Genomic DNA, 19,221 nt, shown 5'->3' on the forward strand with positions numbered 1-19,221 from the left:
CTCTCATATCACTCTAGAGTTTCTTTCTGCTCATATATTGAAATCATTTCAACTCGAACCGATATTTCAAGCTGATATTATTCGAACCAATATTTATTTGGCAAAGCTTGATACTTGTTTAGCTGATAATTTTTGTAAAATATACCCTTTCAGGAAAGGGTATATTACAGACATATTACAGAAAAGATGTTATATGATTTTTCTTAGTTTCCTTCACTTCCGTGAGCTCATTTTTTCCAGCTCCATTAATACTAATGCACATGTTTCCAAAAACGGTTCCCGTGTCAACCACAGACTAAATGTATATTCTGAAAAGCGGCTAATAAAGGCAACATCTTACTAAAGCAGGGGTGTCTGATCCTGCTCCAACACACTGGCCTGAAACATTCTAGTAGTCCTGAAAATGTTGATTAGCTGGTTCAGGTATCTTTAATTAGGACTGGAGCTAAACTCTGCAAAAGAGCAGGACTGGACACATCACATCTGTAAAATCAGTAAAGTTCATTATTATGTGATTTATGTACGAGGTTTGAACTCGGTTTTGCTGTTTTCTTAGGAAACGCTTCCAAACAACTTAAACTATTTACAAATAATAGATACCAGACTGGGCCAATAACCTTTTGTGAGAGCTGACTAAATTCCACCATATATTGAGCACAATCATTATTGTAATTACTTTAATAATACTAAAACAAATGAGTGCTGATGCTACAAATGCGAAAAAGAAAAAATAGTATGTTCGGAATATTTAAAAAGGTTTCTGTCATGACTTCAATAAATAAGAAAACATGTATTCTTTCATAGATACTTATGGATACTTATTACTGTGGTATCCAACATTTTTTCAGCTTACGTTGCATGAAACGATGCACCGAAGAGAGGTAGCAGTTTCAGGTCACTATCAACAAACCACATCTTGACATAACAGATTATTCTGGAATATGTCACACAGATCTGAGCTTAGTCTTTTATCAATCGCCCATTCTCCAAACTGCTGACAATCAGGTCATGTCAAAGCCCAGGAGAATGAAGAAAATGAGTTGTCCTAGTTATGGTATTGACTTAGGCCCCAGAAAAAGCTATGGAATAAATGTAAACCTCTGAGGATGTGTAACTCTAGTAAGGAAGAGGAATAATGCCCAGTTGGAGAAGGAAGAAGAGCCTCCCTTAAGGGAGAGAGGGAGACAGAAATAATGATGATGGATTGCTTTTAAATCCATGAGACATTTAAGAAAAAAAGAGAGAAAAGTGTCTGCCAGTGTATTAGGAAATACAGGTTTAAGTCTTTTGTAATTCTGTTAATTTTAACAAAAGGACGGAGATGTGAGGTCCTACTCCAGGCCAGTATGTGGGTGCTAACCACTTTGCTGAATGATCTTACCAACTCCAAACTTTTGAATGATAGTGTAGCTTATGGCATAAATTCTTTTATTTTAATGGGCACATTGTTGTCTTTGAAAGAATATGCATTGATGAATCAAACAAATTAACACCAATAAATAGTGCACATTTTGATATAGCACTGAATTTTTGTGATGTGGTCTGTGGCTCGTTTCTTCATTCTGTGGTTATCAAAACCCTGTATCTGTATGACCTTAGACACCAGATGGCATCAGACTGTTTTTATCTCTGCAAGGCCAGAAAGATTAACATCTTGGACAGTAATGAGTCAGCATCGTAAAATCGGAGGTGTCAATGACATTGAAATGCTAGTTAATCCAAAAGTGTTTTTTTTCTTCTTTTTTTTTGGCAACAAATTGTGAGCATGTGCGGTTTTGTAAACTCCAACCTATTTTTTTCTGAGGTTTTCGGCCATGTTTTGCCAGCTCAGCATTCAGAGGGGACATAGTCATCAGAGGAGAGCTGAAAAATGAGGAAAAAATAGCATAAACAGAGTTCTGTTACTGGAAATAATTAAATAAAGCATTTTCCACTGTGGGAGTTGACTCATCAAGAATAATGTTAAAAGTCTATAACAGACAATACATCTACTGAAGATAATTCTGGCTAAAACCAAAATCAAACATTGGGTAAATTATTCTTGATTGGTGCTTGAATTCCAAAACCAGGAGGCTCATAGAGACTGAAAGATGAGTGTTGTTACCTGGGCACAACTGAAAGTTGCTCATCCACAGAGAAGCCCATTGCCATCCTAAAACAGAGCTCGTCCAGCCCGGCACTATTAACCTCTAAAAGGGTTACTGAAGTCCCAAATAGAGAAGTCACCAAACAGCACATCTAGGCAGAAAGAGAGAGGCTGCGGGTAGTCCTCATGTCATATGTCTCACACAGACCACTTTCCTCCCAGATTGCAAACCACAGCCAAACCTTGTAAAAGCTTTACATCTTAAATAATCCTGGCTTTGTGAAACAGTAAACTGCTACTTGCAGGGCTGTAAAAATACCAAAGGTGCTCTACATGTGAACTCTTGAGCGGCTTATGGTTAACAAAAGGGATCATTAAAGAATCTGTCAAAAAACTTGTAAAAAGAGTAAATATATAAACTATTAAATTTGAATACATATTGCATAGAAGGCCCAAGAGTGAGAATTCTTCAACAGACACAAAAAGTTTAGCACAGTACTTACATTGCCACCAAGTCCATTAGTGACGGCCCATGATCCTGCCATTGAGATGCTTAGGTCACCTGTCAGGAGAAAAACTGCCACTTCAAACAATCTAAAACAAATGTAAGACGGTTTCAGAGATAACCAGGCAGATATTGAATGACTGCAGTAATTATGTCTCATAGATAGCCATGAAGTGAAAAAACTTGATTGTGGTTTGGAATAAATGAGGGTTTAACCAGGAGGAATGAGTGCATTTGAAAACTAAACAGTCTTTCTTAAACTTCAGAAAGCCAGACAATGGCGCATACTGATGGGTGTATTTCCCCCTGCTTAAAGTATTTCTAGGAAGCCATTTGCTACAATGAAAATCATGAAGTTTATGCATATTTCTGAGGTGAATTTTGTTTGAGGTTGCGTGATTTGACCAATGTTATCATTAAGTGTACAAGTACATGCACTCACTTTCTGCCACTCTCTAAAGTATCGTAATCATGGAACATCCCAAGCTAGAAGACCGAATCCTTAACCTTGTTATCACACAGAAGCTTACTTACACTCTTAAGTTTTGTTGTCCACTTAGGCCACTGTTGCATTTATTTGTGTAATACATTTTTGCTATTTTAAAGGTCTTTTAACTATTTATTTTTACTAATAAACATATGGAGGTAAAAATATAATGGGTCATATATTTACATGAAGAATGGCTAAATTTGAACCTAAAACATGTTTATGTTTGAGAGTTAATTGAATACTTATGATGCCTTTGAGTGGAAGAATCATGAGAAGCTCTGAAGTATCCAGGTCAAGCAGATACAGCCCATCGGAACTTCCGATCCACACACAACTTGTTCTATGGAAAATGTACAAAGAAGAGACTGTTTACCAGAAAACACTACAAAGGCCTGGTTAATGTAAAAGGGTACAACCGAAGAAAGATAAGAATGACAAGAAAAGAAAAGAAAAAAGAAGATCTTTATTGTATAGATCTACTATAGGAATTCACACCCACATTGGGTCAAGGGCAATCTCTTCTGTACAATAAACTGTTGGGATAACATGTTTTTTTTTTCTTTCTATCAATCACTATGAATCTGTAAATATGAAGAATGCATGCACAGTTAACTAAGCATTCTATTTAAAAAAAATAAAAGGCTTTTGTCAATGTTCAAAGTTTTTAGTATTTATGCTTTGGAAAGCAAAGTGATTTTTAGGAATTTGCCTCTCCCTTTGCGTCCTTTACTTTCTGGGTCTGCAGGCATTTCTCTACCAGTGTTTACAACATGATATTACAAATTTCAGCATATAATGGCATGATTTTCATGAGATGCAAAAGTTCTTGCAACCATCTTTTCATAACATTAACTGCTGTTTGGACAGCATGAAACCATAAATATGAGAATAATGACTTCCTAATTGGAAGTTTCCTCCAATGACCATAGGAATATCCATTGAAAAATGATTTCCTATGTCTGTGTAGACAGGTGTACCATGCTGTATATCACAGCCACAACTTCACAATGTCATGACATCTATAGTTATCCTGTTCTAATACATACTGTGTGTTTGTGAATACATTTTGGCCACCTAATAAGATTTGATCAATTACATGCTGCATTTGCAAACGAACAGCACTGATATTTTGGTATGCACAACATAACCTTCTCAAGTTTGCCTTACATCAATTGTTACCCCAAAAATTCAACAAGTGCTCAAGCAGATAAAGGTGAATAACAAAAACAGACGAAAGACAGTACCTCTGCTGGAGGCTAGCATGACTGGAGTGCAGTTTCTGGGCCCAGATTTTCAGAACAGGCTTTGTTGTCTCCACTGTTCCTCTCACTTCATTACCAATCATTCCTATAAAAGCACACAGATGAGATTCAGTGAGACCTTTTTTACTTGAAGCAGATGTATCTTTTTCCGCAGTGAGGTAGGCACATGAAAAACAGTAGTTATACGCAGTCTGGAATGGATTGTGTCTTGTGGCTTTTTTTTCTAACCATCTGGACTATTTTGAGGTGAGCTGGTTTTTCTGTGGTTTCTCTCATACTTCTGTTCGAGCTTCGAAAGGTCCAGTTTTGTCACCAAGCGGCATTTGTGGTCCACAGGGAGAGTGTAACACCAAAGCTTGAAAAACAAAGAGATTCAAACATATATAAAGTGATATATAGATTACACAAGAGAGGCTGAAAGTGTGTGTGTGGTACTCACCTGTCCATCACCAGATCCTGTGATGAACTGACTGCTTTGCTCCAAGAAGAACAGACTAAGCAGTGGATACGCTGTGAAAAAAAAAAGAAAACTTCAGCATCTTCACAACCTCAATTTCTGTTGTTGAATATTAGTGTTAATAATTATAAACCGACCTGACAGGACAGCAGATTCAAAGAGTATATCTCCCTTCTTCACATCCCAAATCTAATACAAAAAAGAAAAAAAGTCATATGCATATATATCTACTGTATATATAAAATATATATCTTACATTTATATCATACTGACCCCAAATGTTTGAACAGTAATACAACAAATACATGTCCATATTCAGGACAGGTACAGTCAGGCTGTCCTGATTTGGGTTTGTATCATATCTGTACCTTAAATGTTCTGTCTTCTGAGATTGAGATGAGAAGATTAACGTCCCATGGACAGAACTCTGAGGCAGTCACAGGACCAAGATGAGCTTTCAAAACTCCAAGCACATCCTCTCTCTATAGGAAACACATATACAGTAGCCCCAAGTTTAGGTTCTTTATTTAGAAATATCTTAATTGTTTTATCATTTAACTGAAACATGTTTTATTACATAATGCAAATATGTTCTTAAGTTTAAGTGTGGCTTAAGCAGACAAATACTGTTTGAATGTGATCTGACCGTTTATTTCTGATATACAAGACAGAAGCCAACGAGGGGCTTATTGTGATTTTTTTTCATACACTAATTTACTGCTGGTTTCCTATGAGTATTTCAATGCTATCTCTCAATTTTATGGGTTGGTCAATCACAGTCTTGGTAACGGAATGTTCTCCATGCAGACTTTGTTCGCGTTTCATCTGGAGATGGGTCAAAAAGGCATTTGTTTCCTTTTTACTCTTTCAGCATAACTGCTTTTGTTTTCGATCCACTGAATAACAATTGTGTGCATGTTGTTTCATACCTCTGCATTCAACAGAAACACTCTGGAGCCTGAGCACGCAGCCAATCTTGCACTCTGTGGACACAGTGACAGATGCTCCACCTTGCCAAGCAATGTGCCAACAACTGTACCTGAGGCACTTACACCTGGAACACAGATGTCATGTTTGGGAGAGGAGACAAAAAAAGTGTCTGACAGAGAATAGTGGCTACATTCTATTCTGGAGTAGAGCATTCTTAAGTGTGACAGTTTTATGTGCTCTGCTGACAAGCAGATTTTTTCAGTCTGTTTTTGAATCAAGGTCTTTGCATGCATTATTACCTTCTCTGATCCGTCTGTAGCAGCGGTCAATGTCCCAGACGATAACATAATCTTCAGAAGCACTGCAGAGGACGAGACGATCTCTCACCGTCCCAATTACCATGGCAGACACATCACCATGGTGACCAGTGAGTTCCAAGGGAGGCTACAAGACACAATAAAATTACATTTTGATCTTTTGTTATGTAACAATTTGGTTATATTTAATGTTAGAAATGATGGCACAATCATCTCTGATTTATATGTTTCCTCTCCCCACAACTAGATACACTCACACTCACACACACAATCTAAAATCTAATAAAAAAAATATTGTCACAATCTTTACTTGCATAATAAAAAAATAAAAAATAAATAAAAAATACAATAAAATACTGGCACAAATACTGTAAAGCTAAATGGCTATATTAACTCATCTTACCCCCCCCCCACCCCAAAATAAATAAATAAAATAAAATAAATAATAGATACATTAATATGGTATTGGTGTTACTTGCCTTCATTCATAATTCATAGTAAAAAAAATATTAATTTGGAAATTAAATGTGAAAATATATAATTTAGATGCAATTGATTACAGCTAATTTTGTGATTAATTAGTTTTTTTTTAATCAACTGACAGTAATTATATATATTTGTTTGTTGAAAACAGAAGTAGGTGAACAAAGACCTCCAGATTGTTGTTTTCGTAAATCCTGATACTCTTGTCCTGCCATGGGAGTGCGCAGTGAGATGAACAGCAGGCCAGCTGCAGGTGGGACATTGGCTTGTTGCAAGTCACAGAGAACCTCTCAATAAAATACTGCACAGCAGCCATGGAGTCACCAATAATCCCCTGTAACAACACAAAATGAGAAAATCTAAAGAGAAAACCATGCTTAAATGATTAGCAGGTGAAAATGACATCAAACTGTCGAGTTAAGACGAATCCGCTAGGTCGTCTGAAGGGTTACGGTACCCACCTGCTTTTTAACTGACCATCTGTTGAATACTAACGTTAGCCCTACGGTTTTTTAGTTTAAGGCCGTGTTTTGTGGAACGTGCTAATGACATCAGCTGCAAAAGTATTCCATTCATCACCTGAAATGTATTGCTGTTCAAGTATTATAAAAAATGCAGCCTATATATAATTATACTATATGTAGTATTAGTAAACGAAACTCCAGTGTTTGGTCTGTGACCAAGAAGTTATTGCGTTCTTTGTTGCTTTGGAAACGGGACGGGACGGCACATCAGAAGGGACAATTGCTAACATAAAAACAGTCTCTGAAGTCTCTAAAGTCGTGTACTGTTGTTTTGCTTGTTCGGACGATTTTATTTTTTACAGCGAAAAGTGTACATGCTGACACGATACAGTAGAACTGTGAAAGTTGTGTTTCTCTGGCTTACTGCAAATATAATTTAATTTCTATAAAAACAATGAATGTTGTTAAAGTCTGATATAAAGACAAATAGCAGACAACGCCGACTCATTTATTTTACCTGGACACATCCATATTATTCGTAGCGCAGCAGATCTGTTTCCTGATTTATTATTCAAACAAACTTATTCTGTACAAACTGACTGTACCAGTAGTAGTTAAAAAAGGGAAGGTAATTCATTTTCTATGTAACGATGCCCTCTGGTGGTAAACTGCAGTCAATCAGAATATACAATGAAATTGAGTTCCAGAAAAACACACACACACACACACACACACACACACACACACACACACACACACACACACACACACAATTAAACGATGACGTCTACGATGACCTGGTCATAGGATGCTCTTGGAAAGAATATCCAGATTTTGTCCTTTTGTCTAGTTAAGTTATTGTATATATGTTTTAATTCAAGGTCATAACATAAATCCTTATAAAATTGGATAGATTTCAAAATTATAATTTTTTTTGCATGGTGTCAATGCTTTTTTAATCTGTTCACAATAACTGTCAATTATATAAAAGAGATGTGAAATTTTTCCAAAGTGTGCAATTAAAAAATAAATAAAAAAACCTAAAAAAAAAATTCTTCAACACCAAAAGCAATCATACATGCGTTATCTACTTATGCATCTTTTTGGAAACGCCCCTGATCCGAATCGGCCAATCAGTCTTCCGTTTTAGCTAGTCAATCAATTCTCCCCGCCCAGTTTTCTGACAGGACGGAAGTCGAGATGGGCCAAACTAAACCAGCCGGATAACAGAGACAAACTTGGTAGCGAGCGGATGAACTGGTCGGATCTTTGTTCTTTACAGCCTCAACCCTCAACCTCTTTATATTTTTGCGTTTCGTTACTTACATGTCTCACATTTATATCAAGATTATATAAAGTACTCCTTCCCTGGACACGCAGCTTCAAGCACAGGCATATACTTTTTGAGCTAGCATATTTTCCTAGTGTTTTTAGTTCATTCTTCCCCCACCGACAAGGTTTTATTGGACCAAGATAGGCGGCGCGGGCACCAAGATGTCGAACCGGATGGTGTGCAGAGAAGCGAGCCACGCCGGCAGCTGGTACACGGCCTCAGGTAACGTTAGAGCCAGAGACCCGAGAGCGGACCGGGCCTGAGGTTCGGTGTGTGTGTGTGTGTGTGTGTGTGTGTGTGTGTGTGTGTGTGTGTGTGTGTGTGTGTGTTGTCTGGCAGTATCTCAAAACCTAGTGAGCTGTCTGTCTAGACAGCATTTTTTAGACGTTCAGTAGGCTCAAAAGTGCTGCCTAGGTAGGCAGCTCACTTTGTTTTTAGACAGAGCCTTTGCGATCAACTGGGAATTGTTAAATAACTGCCTAAAATGGTTTAAAGTCAACAGGACGAGCTTCTTTATATTTGTACCTTTGTCTGAACTGACGGTCTTTTAAAATGCTAACTAAAACACTTCTTTATTTAGCCAAATCACTTTAAAGCGATTTAATTCTGCTCAGCAATTAATCTAGAAAAATATATACGTTTCTAGACGTTATCTAGAAAAAAAGTTGCCCTCGGTCAAAAATTTGTCTGATGTAGTAGATGATTATTTCATGAATTAAGTTACTATAAATGTAAAAAATTGTTTGAATATGTATGTCTGCCTTTCATTGGGCAAACTAGAACCAAATTAATGTTTAATTCAGGGGCCATTATTGAAGTTGACCAGACTGTGTGTTTCTCTCAGATTTGCCTGTTGTTGTTTACGTTTGTGTTTCTGTTGTATATGTGTAGATTCTCTGTGTGTAACAGCAGCTGAGAACAAAAACAGATCAGCAGTTAGCTGATTAGCCTGTAGCCGGTGTCTATTAATCTCTCATACACGCCAACCACTCAAACTAATACCACAGATTAATAAACCATCCACGCCAACTTTACCCAGCCTTAATTTTCCGGATCAGTAAATCCAGATAGATAAACTTGTGTCGCAGTTCAGAAGGCTGGATTTACCCTGCTAACGGCTAAAGCTACTTAATGAAGTTCATATGACAGCTGTACATGACAGCTGTGTTTTATGGAGAATAAAATCTGTTTTTTCATTAGAATTGATGTCAAGTAATACTGTGTTTATTGTTATATTGATCAGCATGTATGCCCTGTTCCATTCCAGTAAATACAGGGAGCACAGTCAGCACATGAAAGTCTTTAGAGGGCCGGTGGTATTTTTTTCTCTCTCATGCAGTAACAAAGGCTGCATGGAAAAAGCCTAGTGCTACACATACACACAAACACAAACACACACACACACACCCTACAGAATCTAGTCTGCATTCTGCATGCTATCACCATCATTAGAACTCTTGTGTGGTGGCTTTTGGTGTTTTGTTGACGCTTTTCCCCACACTGAGTAACTACAATAACATGACTTTTAGGTCTTCAGTTTTTTTTCAGATCATGACTAGTTATTATTCATCTGGCAATGATAACTCTGGCTAGTTAACAGGACTGTTCAGTTGAGTTGGACAAATTGAACAGACAAAGTAAATGAATAATGGCAATTCTATATTTATACATAAAATTTTGGTTTATACCTGTATTATATATATGTATGTGTGTGTGTGTGTGTGTGTGTGTGTGTGTTTATACACACACACACACACACACACATAACACATATAATTGATTTTTAAAACCCATTTTTGTATATACATTTTAGATTTGTTCTTTATATGTGCTAGAATAAATTATATACATAATCTCTTACATTGCATTATATAAAATCAGCTGTATTGCCACAATCAACCACTTAACTTTCTATATACTAATGTATTCATCAACCATACAAAGCCATGTCAGTCAGACACTAAAATGAATGCATTTGCACATGCATGAATATTCAGACGGGGCTGCTCTTTGGAATACCATTAGTGTTGTAATGGTATGATTCATTACAGTGTGGAGATTTGATTAATAACTGCTAAAATTTGACCAAAAGTAGTTGTATTCTTTTTATTCCTTTTACAGAATCAGCTAAACTTCATCTGTTCACTGGTTCTCAAAAATGTTATCTTGTTCTGTCAGACTCTGATAAGAATTATTAGGACTGAGACAATGGCACTGTCTGAGGCTGATATATCGCTGAAATCAACATTCAGGACAGCCATTTCACCTACTGAGTCATTGTTTGTTTGACTGATTTATAAACAGAAATGGAGAAATCCATTGAATGCTTGACTTTTTTGTATGGTTTCATTAAAACAATGAAAATTAGGGTTGAAATTGTGCTTATTGACAAACAAGCAAATTTTCATAGTGATATTTTTATATAACAGCAAAGTGAGAATTTAGTTTCGAGTTTACCTGAACATTAGTTTTACACACTATTTGTCAGGACAATAATGCATAAAAATCACAATTATGCTAAAATAGGCTTCATTTTCTTTGTCTTCAGTAATATATTATAAATAGATTATAAACTTGTCATGCTTCAAAAATATTTCTACTTGGTGAAAATGATACTCTACAAAATACATCGGGGAGACACTGAAATAATTTTCCCAGCTGAAGTGTCAAGTTTTAAAATTATGTCTGTATCTCTCATATTTGCTAATGACATTTTCCTGTCTTTACAATTAGGATCCCAGCTTAACGCACAACTGGAGAGCTGGTTATCTCAAGCACAATCTACAGCTGGTCCAGCTAGAGCCATTATAGCACCGTATGTGAAGTGAAAGCAAACAAACATCTTTTTTTGCTTCTGTTTAGGTTGTGATTCTAAAAACTGTCCACTGTATTTTGCAGGCACGCTGGCTACACTTACTGCGGCGCGTGTGCCGCCCACGCCTACAAGCAGGTGGACCCCTCCATCACGTAAGTGTCCTTCCTGTCATCAGAGCTTCTTTAAATTCTCTTGAAGTAGCCGTAATGTTGAGTTTGCCGTGGGGAGAGGTAACCGCAGCGCTCTCTTATTCATCAGTCGGAGGGTGTTCATACTCGGCCCCTCTCACCATGTGCCACTGTCTCGCTGTGCCCTCTCCCCCGCCGAGGTCTACAGAACGCCACTGTACGACCTGAGGATCGACCAGAAGGGTAAGGTATCTCATTTCATGTGCTGATTGAATAACAATGCACAGAAAGGTGTCACCCACAATGGTTTTTTTTTTTATATCTGGCTCATTTGCTCTCAAGCGGAGCTTTGCAGAACTGATTGCAACATTTTCAATTTGTAAATGATTAATTTGTTATTATGCGATAGTGTTGTGGCTATAAACATGACAAATGTGCAAGAGAAATAAGAGAGATAACCTTCTACTTGATGATGTTCATATTAATGAGGCTTTGTGTAATTATCTTTGTAACTCAGTGCAAAACACATTGGGCTTTAATTCTCCCTGCCCCATCTCTTTCTCTGGCAGTTTATGCTGATCTGTGGAAAACAGGCATGTTTGAGAGGATGAGTCTGCAGACAGATGAAGACGAACACAGCATTGAAATGCACCTGCCTTATACCGCTAAAGCCATGGAGAGGTAACCGCCAGTTATTGAACGTCTTCATATGGACTGTTAAGGGAACAGTTCCACCCAAAAATAGAAATTCTGTGATCATTTGCTCATCATGATGTTGTGGAACACAAAAGAAAATACTTGGCAAATTATCTCAGTGTTTTCTTTTTGTTTTTGTCTCCACACAATGAAAGTCAAAGGTGGTTGAGTGTTGTTTTGGACCCTACTGACTTCCATGATGTGCACAAGATCTTCAAAAAATCTGAAACATTTTTGTGTTCTACTAAAGATAGTAAGTCATACAGGTTTAGGACAACATGAATTATCCACCGAATACCTCAGATTTTTGGAATACTCAATACTTAAACCATTTGAAAAACACTAACACTACCATTCAAAAGTTTTTTAAAAAGGATCTTTTAATATTCTTTTTTTTTTTTTTTTTAACACCTAGAATTTAATAATTAAATTGTTAAATGTGACGGTAAAGAATTGTACTTTGTTACATTCGGTAAGTATATATTTCAAATAAATGATTTTTTTAAAACTTCATATTCCTCAAAGAATCCTGAAAAATCCAACACAATGTAAATACCGTTTTCAATACTGAGAATTCTGACATATGAGCACTAAATCAGCATATTAGCTTTATTTCTAATGGATCATGTGACACTAAAGACTGGAGTAATGGCTGCTGAAAATTCAACTTTGTCACCACAGGAATAAATTACATTTTAAAATGTACGTAAATAAAACACAGTTATTCTTAATTGTAATAATATTGCACAGTATTTGCGTATTTTTATTTATTTGTTTATTGTTTTTAAGTGAATATAACTTTGGTAAGCAGGTAAGAAGAGACTTCTTTTAAAATCATAAAATCTTACAGACCTTTTCTCTGAAGGAACCCAGTGTGTTTATTAGTGGTACTTGACAGTTGTACATATATAACATCATCATAGGTGTTGCATGCAAAGTCACACCTTTTGCTTTTTAACCTTGTGTCAGTGTTGTGTATGGCATAACATATATTATGATATGATATTATATGATATGGCCCATTGTGCGTCCCTCTGATTATCTTATGTGGCTACCTGCTGTAGTCTCTCTAGAAGACATAAATGTATTTGTGTAGGAAAGAATCTTCCCAGACTATGTAAATGTAAAGAGAAGGAAGAAGGATTTGTCAAGGTTTCACCTCATCTCTAGGCCACGAGTAGCATTATTGGACCCATAGTGTTATATCACACTCTCATGCTCATTCATCTCTGCCAGGTCCAATAATTACGTTGTCAGGATCTGTTTACCTAGTGGAGTGCCTCTAATTACTTTTCTGTGATAGATGTTCTGTTGTGTTTTTCTATATATATATATATATAAATTCAGGAGCCACCAACCACTTCTATTATTCCATTATTCCATTAAAACATTGCAGTATATGGGCATAGGAAAGAATCCCCAATTTGTTTGATTAGAGATTTGGGATTTTTTTTTTTTCCCAAGCAGAGCAAGTTTTTACACTTTTTCTTTTTTTTTATTCTCGCATCTCAGCAATTTGGGAAACTAAATTCTTTACAGAGCTATTGATTTGACATTGCCATGGATTGCAAGTAATGCAAAATGTATTGTCAAAAGAATATTTATAAAGATGCAAATGTCAAATCTCCATCTGGGACATGACAAATGATTCTGTTCTGTGATTTGTTTTTCAAAAACAGCCATAAAGATGAGTTCAGCATCGTCCCTGTGCTGGTGGGAGCTCTGAGTGAATCTAAAGAGCAGGAATATGGCAAGCTGCTTAGCAAATACCTGGCTGACCCTTCTAATCTTTTCATCATCTCTTCTGACTTCTGCCACTGGGGTTTGTGTCCACTCACACACTTTTAATTAATTACTTTTAATTAACCGTCAAAAAAAACGGAAAATAGTTAATATCAATTATATATAGTCAGATGAAGAATTTGCTGTTTTTTGATGATCTGTATTGCTGACAAGATAAGTCTACTAGGGTTTGCAACGATCAGTCATTTAGCTCTGGCACTAGTCAACATGTTGGGTCCGTGTTTATTTATCGAATAACTTTCAGTAGTTCTAGTATTGATGACAACTTTTTATTCAGTATTAGTTTTGTCATATACACATTACAGTACATGCATATTTATGCATTGTATAGAGCTGAAAGATTAATCAAACACGATTAATCGCGATTGTCATGTACAATTAGTCAGTAAATCTGGTTCTGTGAATCAGGGGAAGCAGCATTTACTACTAAGCTGTAGCTTTCTGACAGGCTATGCAAAATCATGTTCATATGCGAATAAGATATAATTGTAGGATTATGAAATTGATGAAATCATTCGCAAAATTACAGCTGTTTGCATGCCCGCTGTTTGCATCTACTCATTTAACTACAGCTCTGTGTAGTAAATTGTTCTCTGTCTCAGAGCACATGAAAATACCACATTTAATCACATTTAATAACATCCAAATTCACTTCATAACATCGGTCTAGTGTTTGAAATCCTTTTGTAAGATGATGTGGCTTCTTAAACTGGACAATTAAGGCACACAATAGTTCATTGTATTCTAAGCAGTGATAAAGGCTATTTCGATTAGCATTTCATTATAGATATACTTTATTGTGATAAATTATAATAAGTACTCAGATAAACCATGTATTGTCATAGTCATGTGTTTATTAGTAAATTTGAAACAATAAAAGCAGTTAAATCTTCTGTTCATTTAGCTGCAGCAATAGGCATTTACTGGATTTCTTCTTCGAGGCATATTTGGATTTTCAGCAAGAGCGCTCTCTGGCCTTCGGATGGAAATTTACTACTTATCACAGAACTGTGCTTCATTGAAAGATCCGCGTGATGATCAGAGCTTCTGCCTAATCGCGATTTACTTTCGATTAATTGTGCAGCCCTACTATACATATGTATATACACTCACACACACATTGGTTTGGTATTGCTTATACATATTTATATATATTGCTTATTCACTCTAAATTGTAATGTAGACACATGCATTTTCTGCTGCTTTGAAACTGTGTGTATTTTGTTTAGCCGGTAAAAATTACTGTTATTGTCTTCTTGCATTATTGACAAACTATTTTCCTGTTTAACACTAAAGCTGCTTTTACACAACCAGTATTGTATAACACGCTGTACAAATAAAGATGACTTGACTTGCTTTGTAAAAAAGCACTATACAAATAAAATTGAATTATACTATACTTTTTTGGAATTATGTAAAAACATTTGGGAAGGCAAAATTCTTATTAACCCTAAATCAAATGTTGCTCAAATTAATGATAACAAAAGCAGCAGGAATCTGGTAAAGAAGATACACATGCTTTCATTTCTCATCCACATCATGTCGCATTACAGACATTCTCTCCACCCTCACACTCTCCATCAATATGATAGACTTGCCAGAAACACAAGCTGCCTACTACCTACATTAGCAGCATCCCAGAGTTAAACCTAATAAGTGAGTTGTTTGGGATGTTTTAAATAGGTAGGAAGTTGGTACCCATACAATTATCCCTAATGAAGGTCTTTTTGGTGCCTCCTCTTGATAACTTTTTCATATATTCTGCAGGTCAACGATTCCGTTACACCTACTACGATGAAAGTCAAGGAGAGATCTATAGATCTATCGAGCACCTTGACAAAATGGTAAACCTGTTTCTATTCCCCTTTGCTCCTGGAAACTCACTTAATGTCTGAAATATGAGGCTCACTTGCAATAAAGTCTTTTTAAGACAAGTCATGTTATTCAGTGGCCGTCTTTAAACTCCTGTTGGGCATGCAAGTGCAACTCTGATCTCTTTGAATGGGAAAACATAAAATTCTCCAAAACTATTCACTAAGTTATAAAAATATTATTTTTCAGTTTAGATCAGCCAGGTTCTCTAGCAACCGGCAGCTACAGTGATGTGCTGACTTTACTGATTAGCGATTGGTTCTTATATTCAGAAGGCGGGGCTTCCTGCGATTGAGCAGCCATAATGAGCGTTCCATTTTTCCCCATTTAGAACTAAACAAGTGACACATCTTGGGTATTCTATAGTCTTTACTTGCAAGTGGCCCATTCTGGTTTGGGGTACACAATGTGCTAATCTATTGGTGGTTCTATAAAAAAAAAAAAGGGTGAGGAATTTTTCTTTGTTAGAAATCAAAGAAGTCATTGTTATGGATAATGTGACATGGAAGTCTAAGATTCAAAGAGTGACTTTAATACTTTCCAACCATGACAGTCTGTCAAATAGCAGATGTTCTTAGAAACCCAAACCCAAACAAATAACAAAAAAGTTATTTTGGCCCTGTATGGTAATTTACTGGAGAAGGACCGTGTTTGAACTACACCAAATGTCAAATCCAATATTAGAGAGTCATAAATAAAACTAAAATAAAAATTACAACATTATTAATGCCAGTAATGTTGGTTTTGTTGATGTCAGTAAAATGCATGCATGTTAATTTCCTTTTTTTTATTTTTAGGGAATGGGTATTATAGAACAGTTGGACCCCATCTCCTTTAGCAATTATTTGAAGAAATATCATAATACTATTTGTGGTCGCCATCCCATCGGCGTTCTTCTAAATGTAAGTACCTAATAAGTGATTCATATGAAAGTAGGGCTAGCCGATATCCAACGATATGATCATGCGCACCTAATCAGTAAATCTGGTTCCGTGATTGGCACTAAATCGCCATCACCTGCTTTTAAATGGAGCAGCATTTAATAGACAGAGCTACGCAATATTGCGTTCATTATCCCAGATGCCTTCAATAATGAATGCGATATTGCGTAGTTTGTCAGTGATCTACGGCTCTGTCTATTAAGTGCCCCTTCATTTGAAAGCAGGTGATGGCGATTTAGAGCTAATCACGGAACCAGATTTAATGATTAAATGTGCATGATCATATTGTTAGATATAGGTCTGGGCGATATGTGAAAGTCTATATACATTTTCCCCAGACAGGACATTTTATTTGGCAAACTGCTGTTGACTCAAACGCAAAAGCCAAATAATGCAGATAATGGACAGTCAGTTAGCATGGTAATTAGTCTAGCACTTAACTGTCACAGAGCTTTTATTAATGTACCCCCCCCCCAACTAATGTTTTGCTAACTACCCGCTCTTTCATTATGAAGCTTTTTAAGATTGTGAGTCTAAAGGTATCTCTTTAGTGTTGACTCTCCATTGATTCTCCTCACTCCATCAGGCCGTGGCGGAATTGAAAAAGAACGGCATAGACATGAACTTCTCTTTCCTAAACTATGCGCAGTCGAGCCAGTGCCGAAACTGGTCGGACAGCTCTGTGAGTTATGCTGCTGGAGCTCTCATCGTTCATTGAGGTGAACTTTCCCAGGAGCCGCAGAGCCTCCTAGAAGACCCCAGCCCCTCCAACCCGTCCCGTTCCTGACCACGTATCCCCATCCTCCCCCACCTCTTCTATAGGAAGGACATACAAAGTTTGTCGCAACTGGGATTCCTAATACATACCCCTAATTCAGATGTAATGTTAGATACTAACCTCCTCTTCTTACAGCTTTCCCCCTACCCTGTTTTCCACGTGAGGCAACTTGGATGATGCTATAGCTTGAAGTACAGCTGCAGTTTTTTGGGTGTTGCAAGGTCAGATTTTTGGTGGTTGTTTTTTTTTTTTTTTGTATTGTCGGTTGGGGGGTCTTAATGAGGCAAAATCCACTTTTGACCCTCCAAAGGGATGTTAGGTGTCCAAAGAGCCCTTTTGTAATTTAAAAGAAAGACACATTTAAAGTTTAAATAAAGTAAATAAAACCATAGACATTGGCCTCGTTTTACAAGTCTGCATATGTAATCTACATAATGTCTCACTTATTAATAAATAATGAAAAGAGGAAGTTGACGGAATGAAACACGCAGTGTCCACCTTGAGAATTGTAGTAATAGCTACTGCGTTGGTCCTGTTGTAGTTTTTAAAGGGCTTCACAATACCCACTAACCCTCACTGTTCTGGATATACCAAAAATGTTTTTCTTTCATCTACTCTTTTATTGTAGTCAAATTAAAGTATTTTTTCTTCTTATATTCTGTTGTTTATTTTCTCTTTGTGATTTAGTTTTCTAGTTTTACTATGTGTTTGACATATCTCAAACTGTGTGGAAGCATATAGTAGTGTTTGAAGGCTACAGGAAGTGCAGTACAGGTGGACCCTTTTCAGACTGGCCATTCTGTCTCATCAACCCTCAAATTTTTTAATCGTAAGGTGAGGGTTGGTGGGATGGATGGGATTTATATTGGTTATTCTGAAACAGTTTTATTTTCAAATGCAAGTAAGCAGCCATGTTTAACATCTGAGAAGTATTTAGTTATACACATCTGTATCAAGGAACCGCCAGAGATGGATTTTCTGAATGGCATTTTGTCTGGCTTTCCTCATTATCCCATCTACTCCAGGCCTCCCAAAGAGCACAATGCAATGAGATATTTCCTGGTTGACCGTTGGAAGGAAAACGGCGAGGCTCCTCTACATCCCCATCAAGGTTTGAATGTGTCAAACCAGATCCTCAAACATAAAACAGACAAAGCATGTCATACCATGCAGATGTGCCTTGGGTCAGTATTAAACATGTTTATTTATTTTTTTCGGGTCCTGTGCTTTCCACCCTTCATTAACCCACAAAAAAGTCTTGATTGTCTCGGTTGAATCAGTTCTTACTGTTTTCAAAGTAGGGGAAGAGATTCATCATTTTCACCTAGCACAACACCTGTTCTTGTACTGTTACAATTGTTAAAAAAAAAAAAATTATGTTAGTACTGTTTATTATTATTCAAACTATTATTGCATAAAGATTAACAGTTCTCACATTGTCAAACCTATGTCGCAGTTAATTGAAGTGCTCCTCAGTGGAGTCATTTTTGAATCTCAGGTTACATTGAAGCATAACTGAATTCTCGCCAGATAAGACTGATACAGTATGTTACAAAGAAACAATAAAGTGTAATGACAAAACGAACTGTGCTGTGGTCTGTCTTTGACTTGTCTTATCGTTTGCGATTCCTTTCTGTGTTTATGACATGATTACGAGGAGTTTGTGACTGAGCTAGTGGAGTCAGAGTTGGCCAAGATTAATTCAAGATGCCACTTATTAAAACACAAGTCTTGTGCTTAAGATGCAGTCTTTTTGCCATTAATTTGATCAAAAGCAACAGTAAAGACATTCATAAAGATAAAAAAAAAATACTTTTGAAAGAATCCGGTCATAAATTTGTCACAGTTTGTACAGAAAAAT

General features: G+C 36.6%; 2 protein-coding genes across 6 annotated transcripts in view; one reads left to right on the plus strand and one right to left on the minus strand.

Annotated features, from left to right (window-relative positions):
• wdr27 (WD repeat domain 27) overlaps positions 1-7,232 on the minus strand; it is a 40,551-nt gene extending 33,319 nt beyond the window's left edge. For 4 of the 5 annotated variants that reach the window (XR_003293442.1, XR_003293441.1, XM_026278154.1 and 1 more), the window contains exons 1-13: positions 6,992-7,232; positions 6,700-6,864; positions 6,030-6,174; positions 5,730-5,854; positions 5,169-5,282; positions 4,938-4,989; positions 4,783-4,853; positions 4,572-4,698; positions 4,326-4,428; positions 3,324-3,421; positions 2,590-2,648; positions 2,105-2,238; positions 1,790-1,863 (exon numbers count right to left, since the gene is read on the minus strand). Coding sequence is in view for 3 of the 5 variants with exons in the window: in XM_026278154.1 (XP_026133939.1) it covers positions 1,790-1,863; positions 2,105-2,238; positions 2,590-2,648; positions 3,324-3,421; positions 4,326-4,428; positions 4,572-4,698; positions 4,783-4,853; positions 4,938-4,989; positions 5,169-5,282; positions 5,730-5,854; positions 6,030-6,174; positions 6,700-6,846 (1,249 nt within the window). In the remaining 2 variants the exon portion in view is untranslated. The remainder of the gene's footprint in view (positions 1-1,789; positions 1,864-2,104; positions 2,239-2,589; positions 2,649-3,323; positions 3,422-4,325; positions 4,429-4,571; positions 4,699-4,782; positions 4,854-4,937; positions 4,990-5,168; positions 5,283-5,729; positions 5,855-6,029; positions 6,175-6,699; positions 6,865-6,991) is intronic. The other variant, XM_026278155.1, reaches the window with a different exon arrangement.
• Positions 7,233-8,192: 960 nt separating this feature from the next.
• Positions 8,193-18,943, plus strand: LOC113112511 (protein MEMO1). The gene is made up of 9 exons (XM_026278157.1): positions 8,193-8,549; positions 11,061-11,142; positions 11,226-11,294; positions 11,401-11,513; positions 11,840-11,951; positions 13,646-13,788; positions 15,537-15,613; positions 16,439-16,543; positions 17,169-18,943. The coding sequence occupies exons 1-9, from the start codon at positions 8,489-8,491 to the stop codon at positions 17,298-17,300; spliced, it is 894 nt and encodes a 297-aa protein (XP_026133942.1). The 5' UTR covers positions 8,193-8,488; the 3' UTR covers positions 17,301-18,943.
• Positions 18,944-19,221: the final 278 nt, after the last annotated feature.

The sequence above is a fragment of the Carassius auratus genome, chromosome 13 (assembly GCF_003368295.1).
Source record: "Carassius auratus strain Wakin chromosome 13, ASM336829v1, whole genome shotgun sequence".
Lineage (NCBI taxonomy): Eukaryota > Metazoa > Chordata > Actinopteri > Cypriniformes > Cyprinidae > Carassius > Carassius auratus.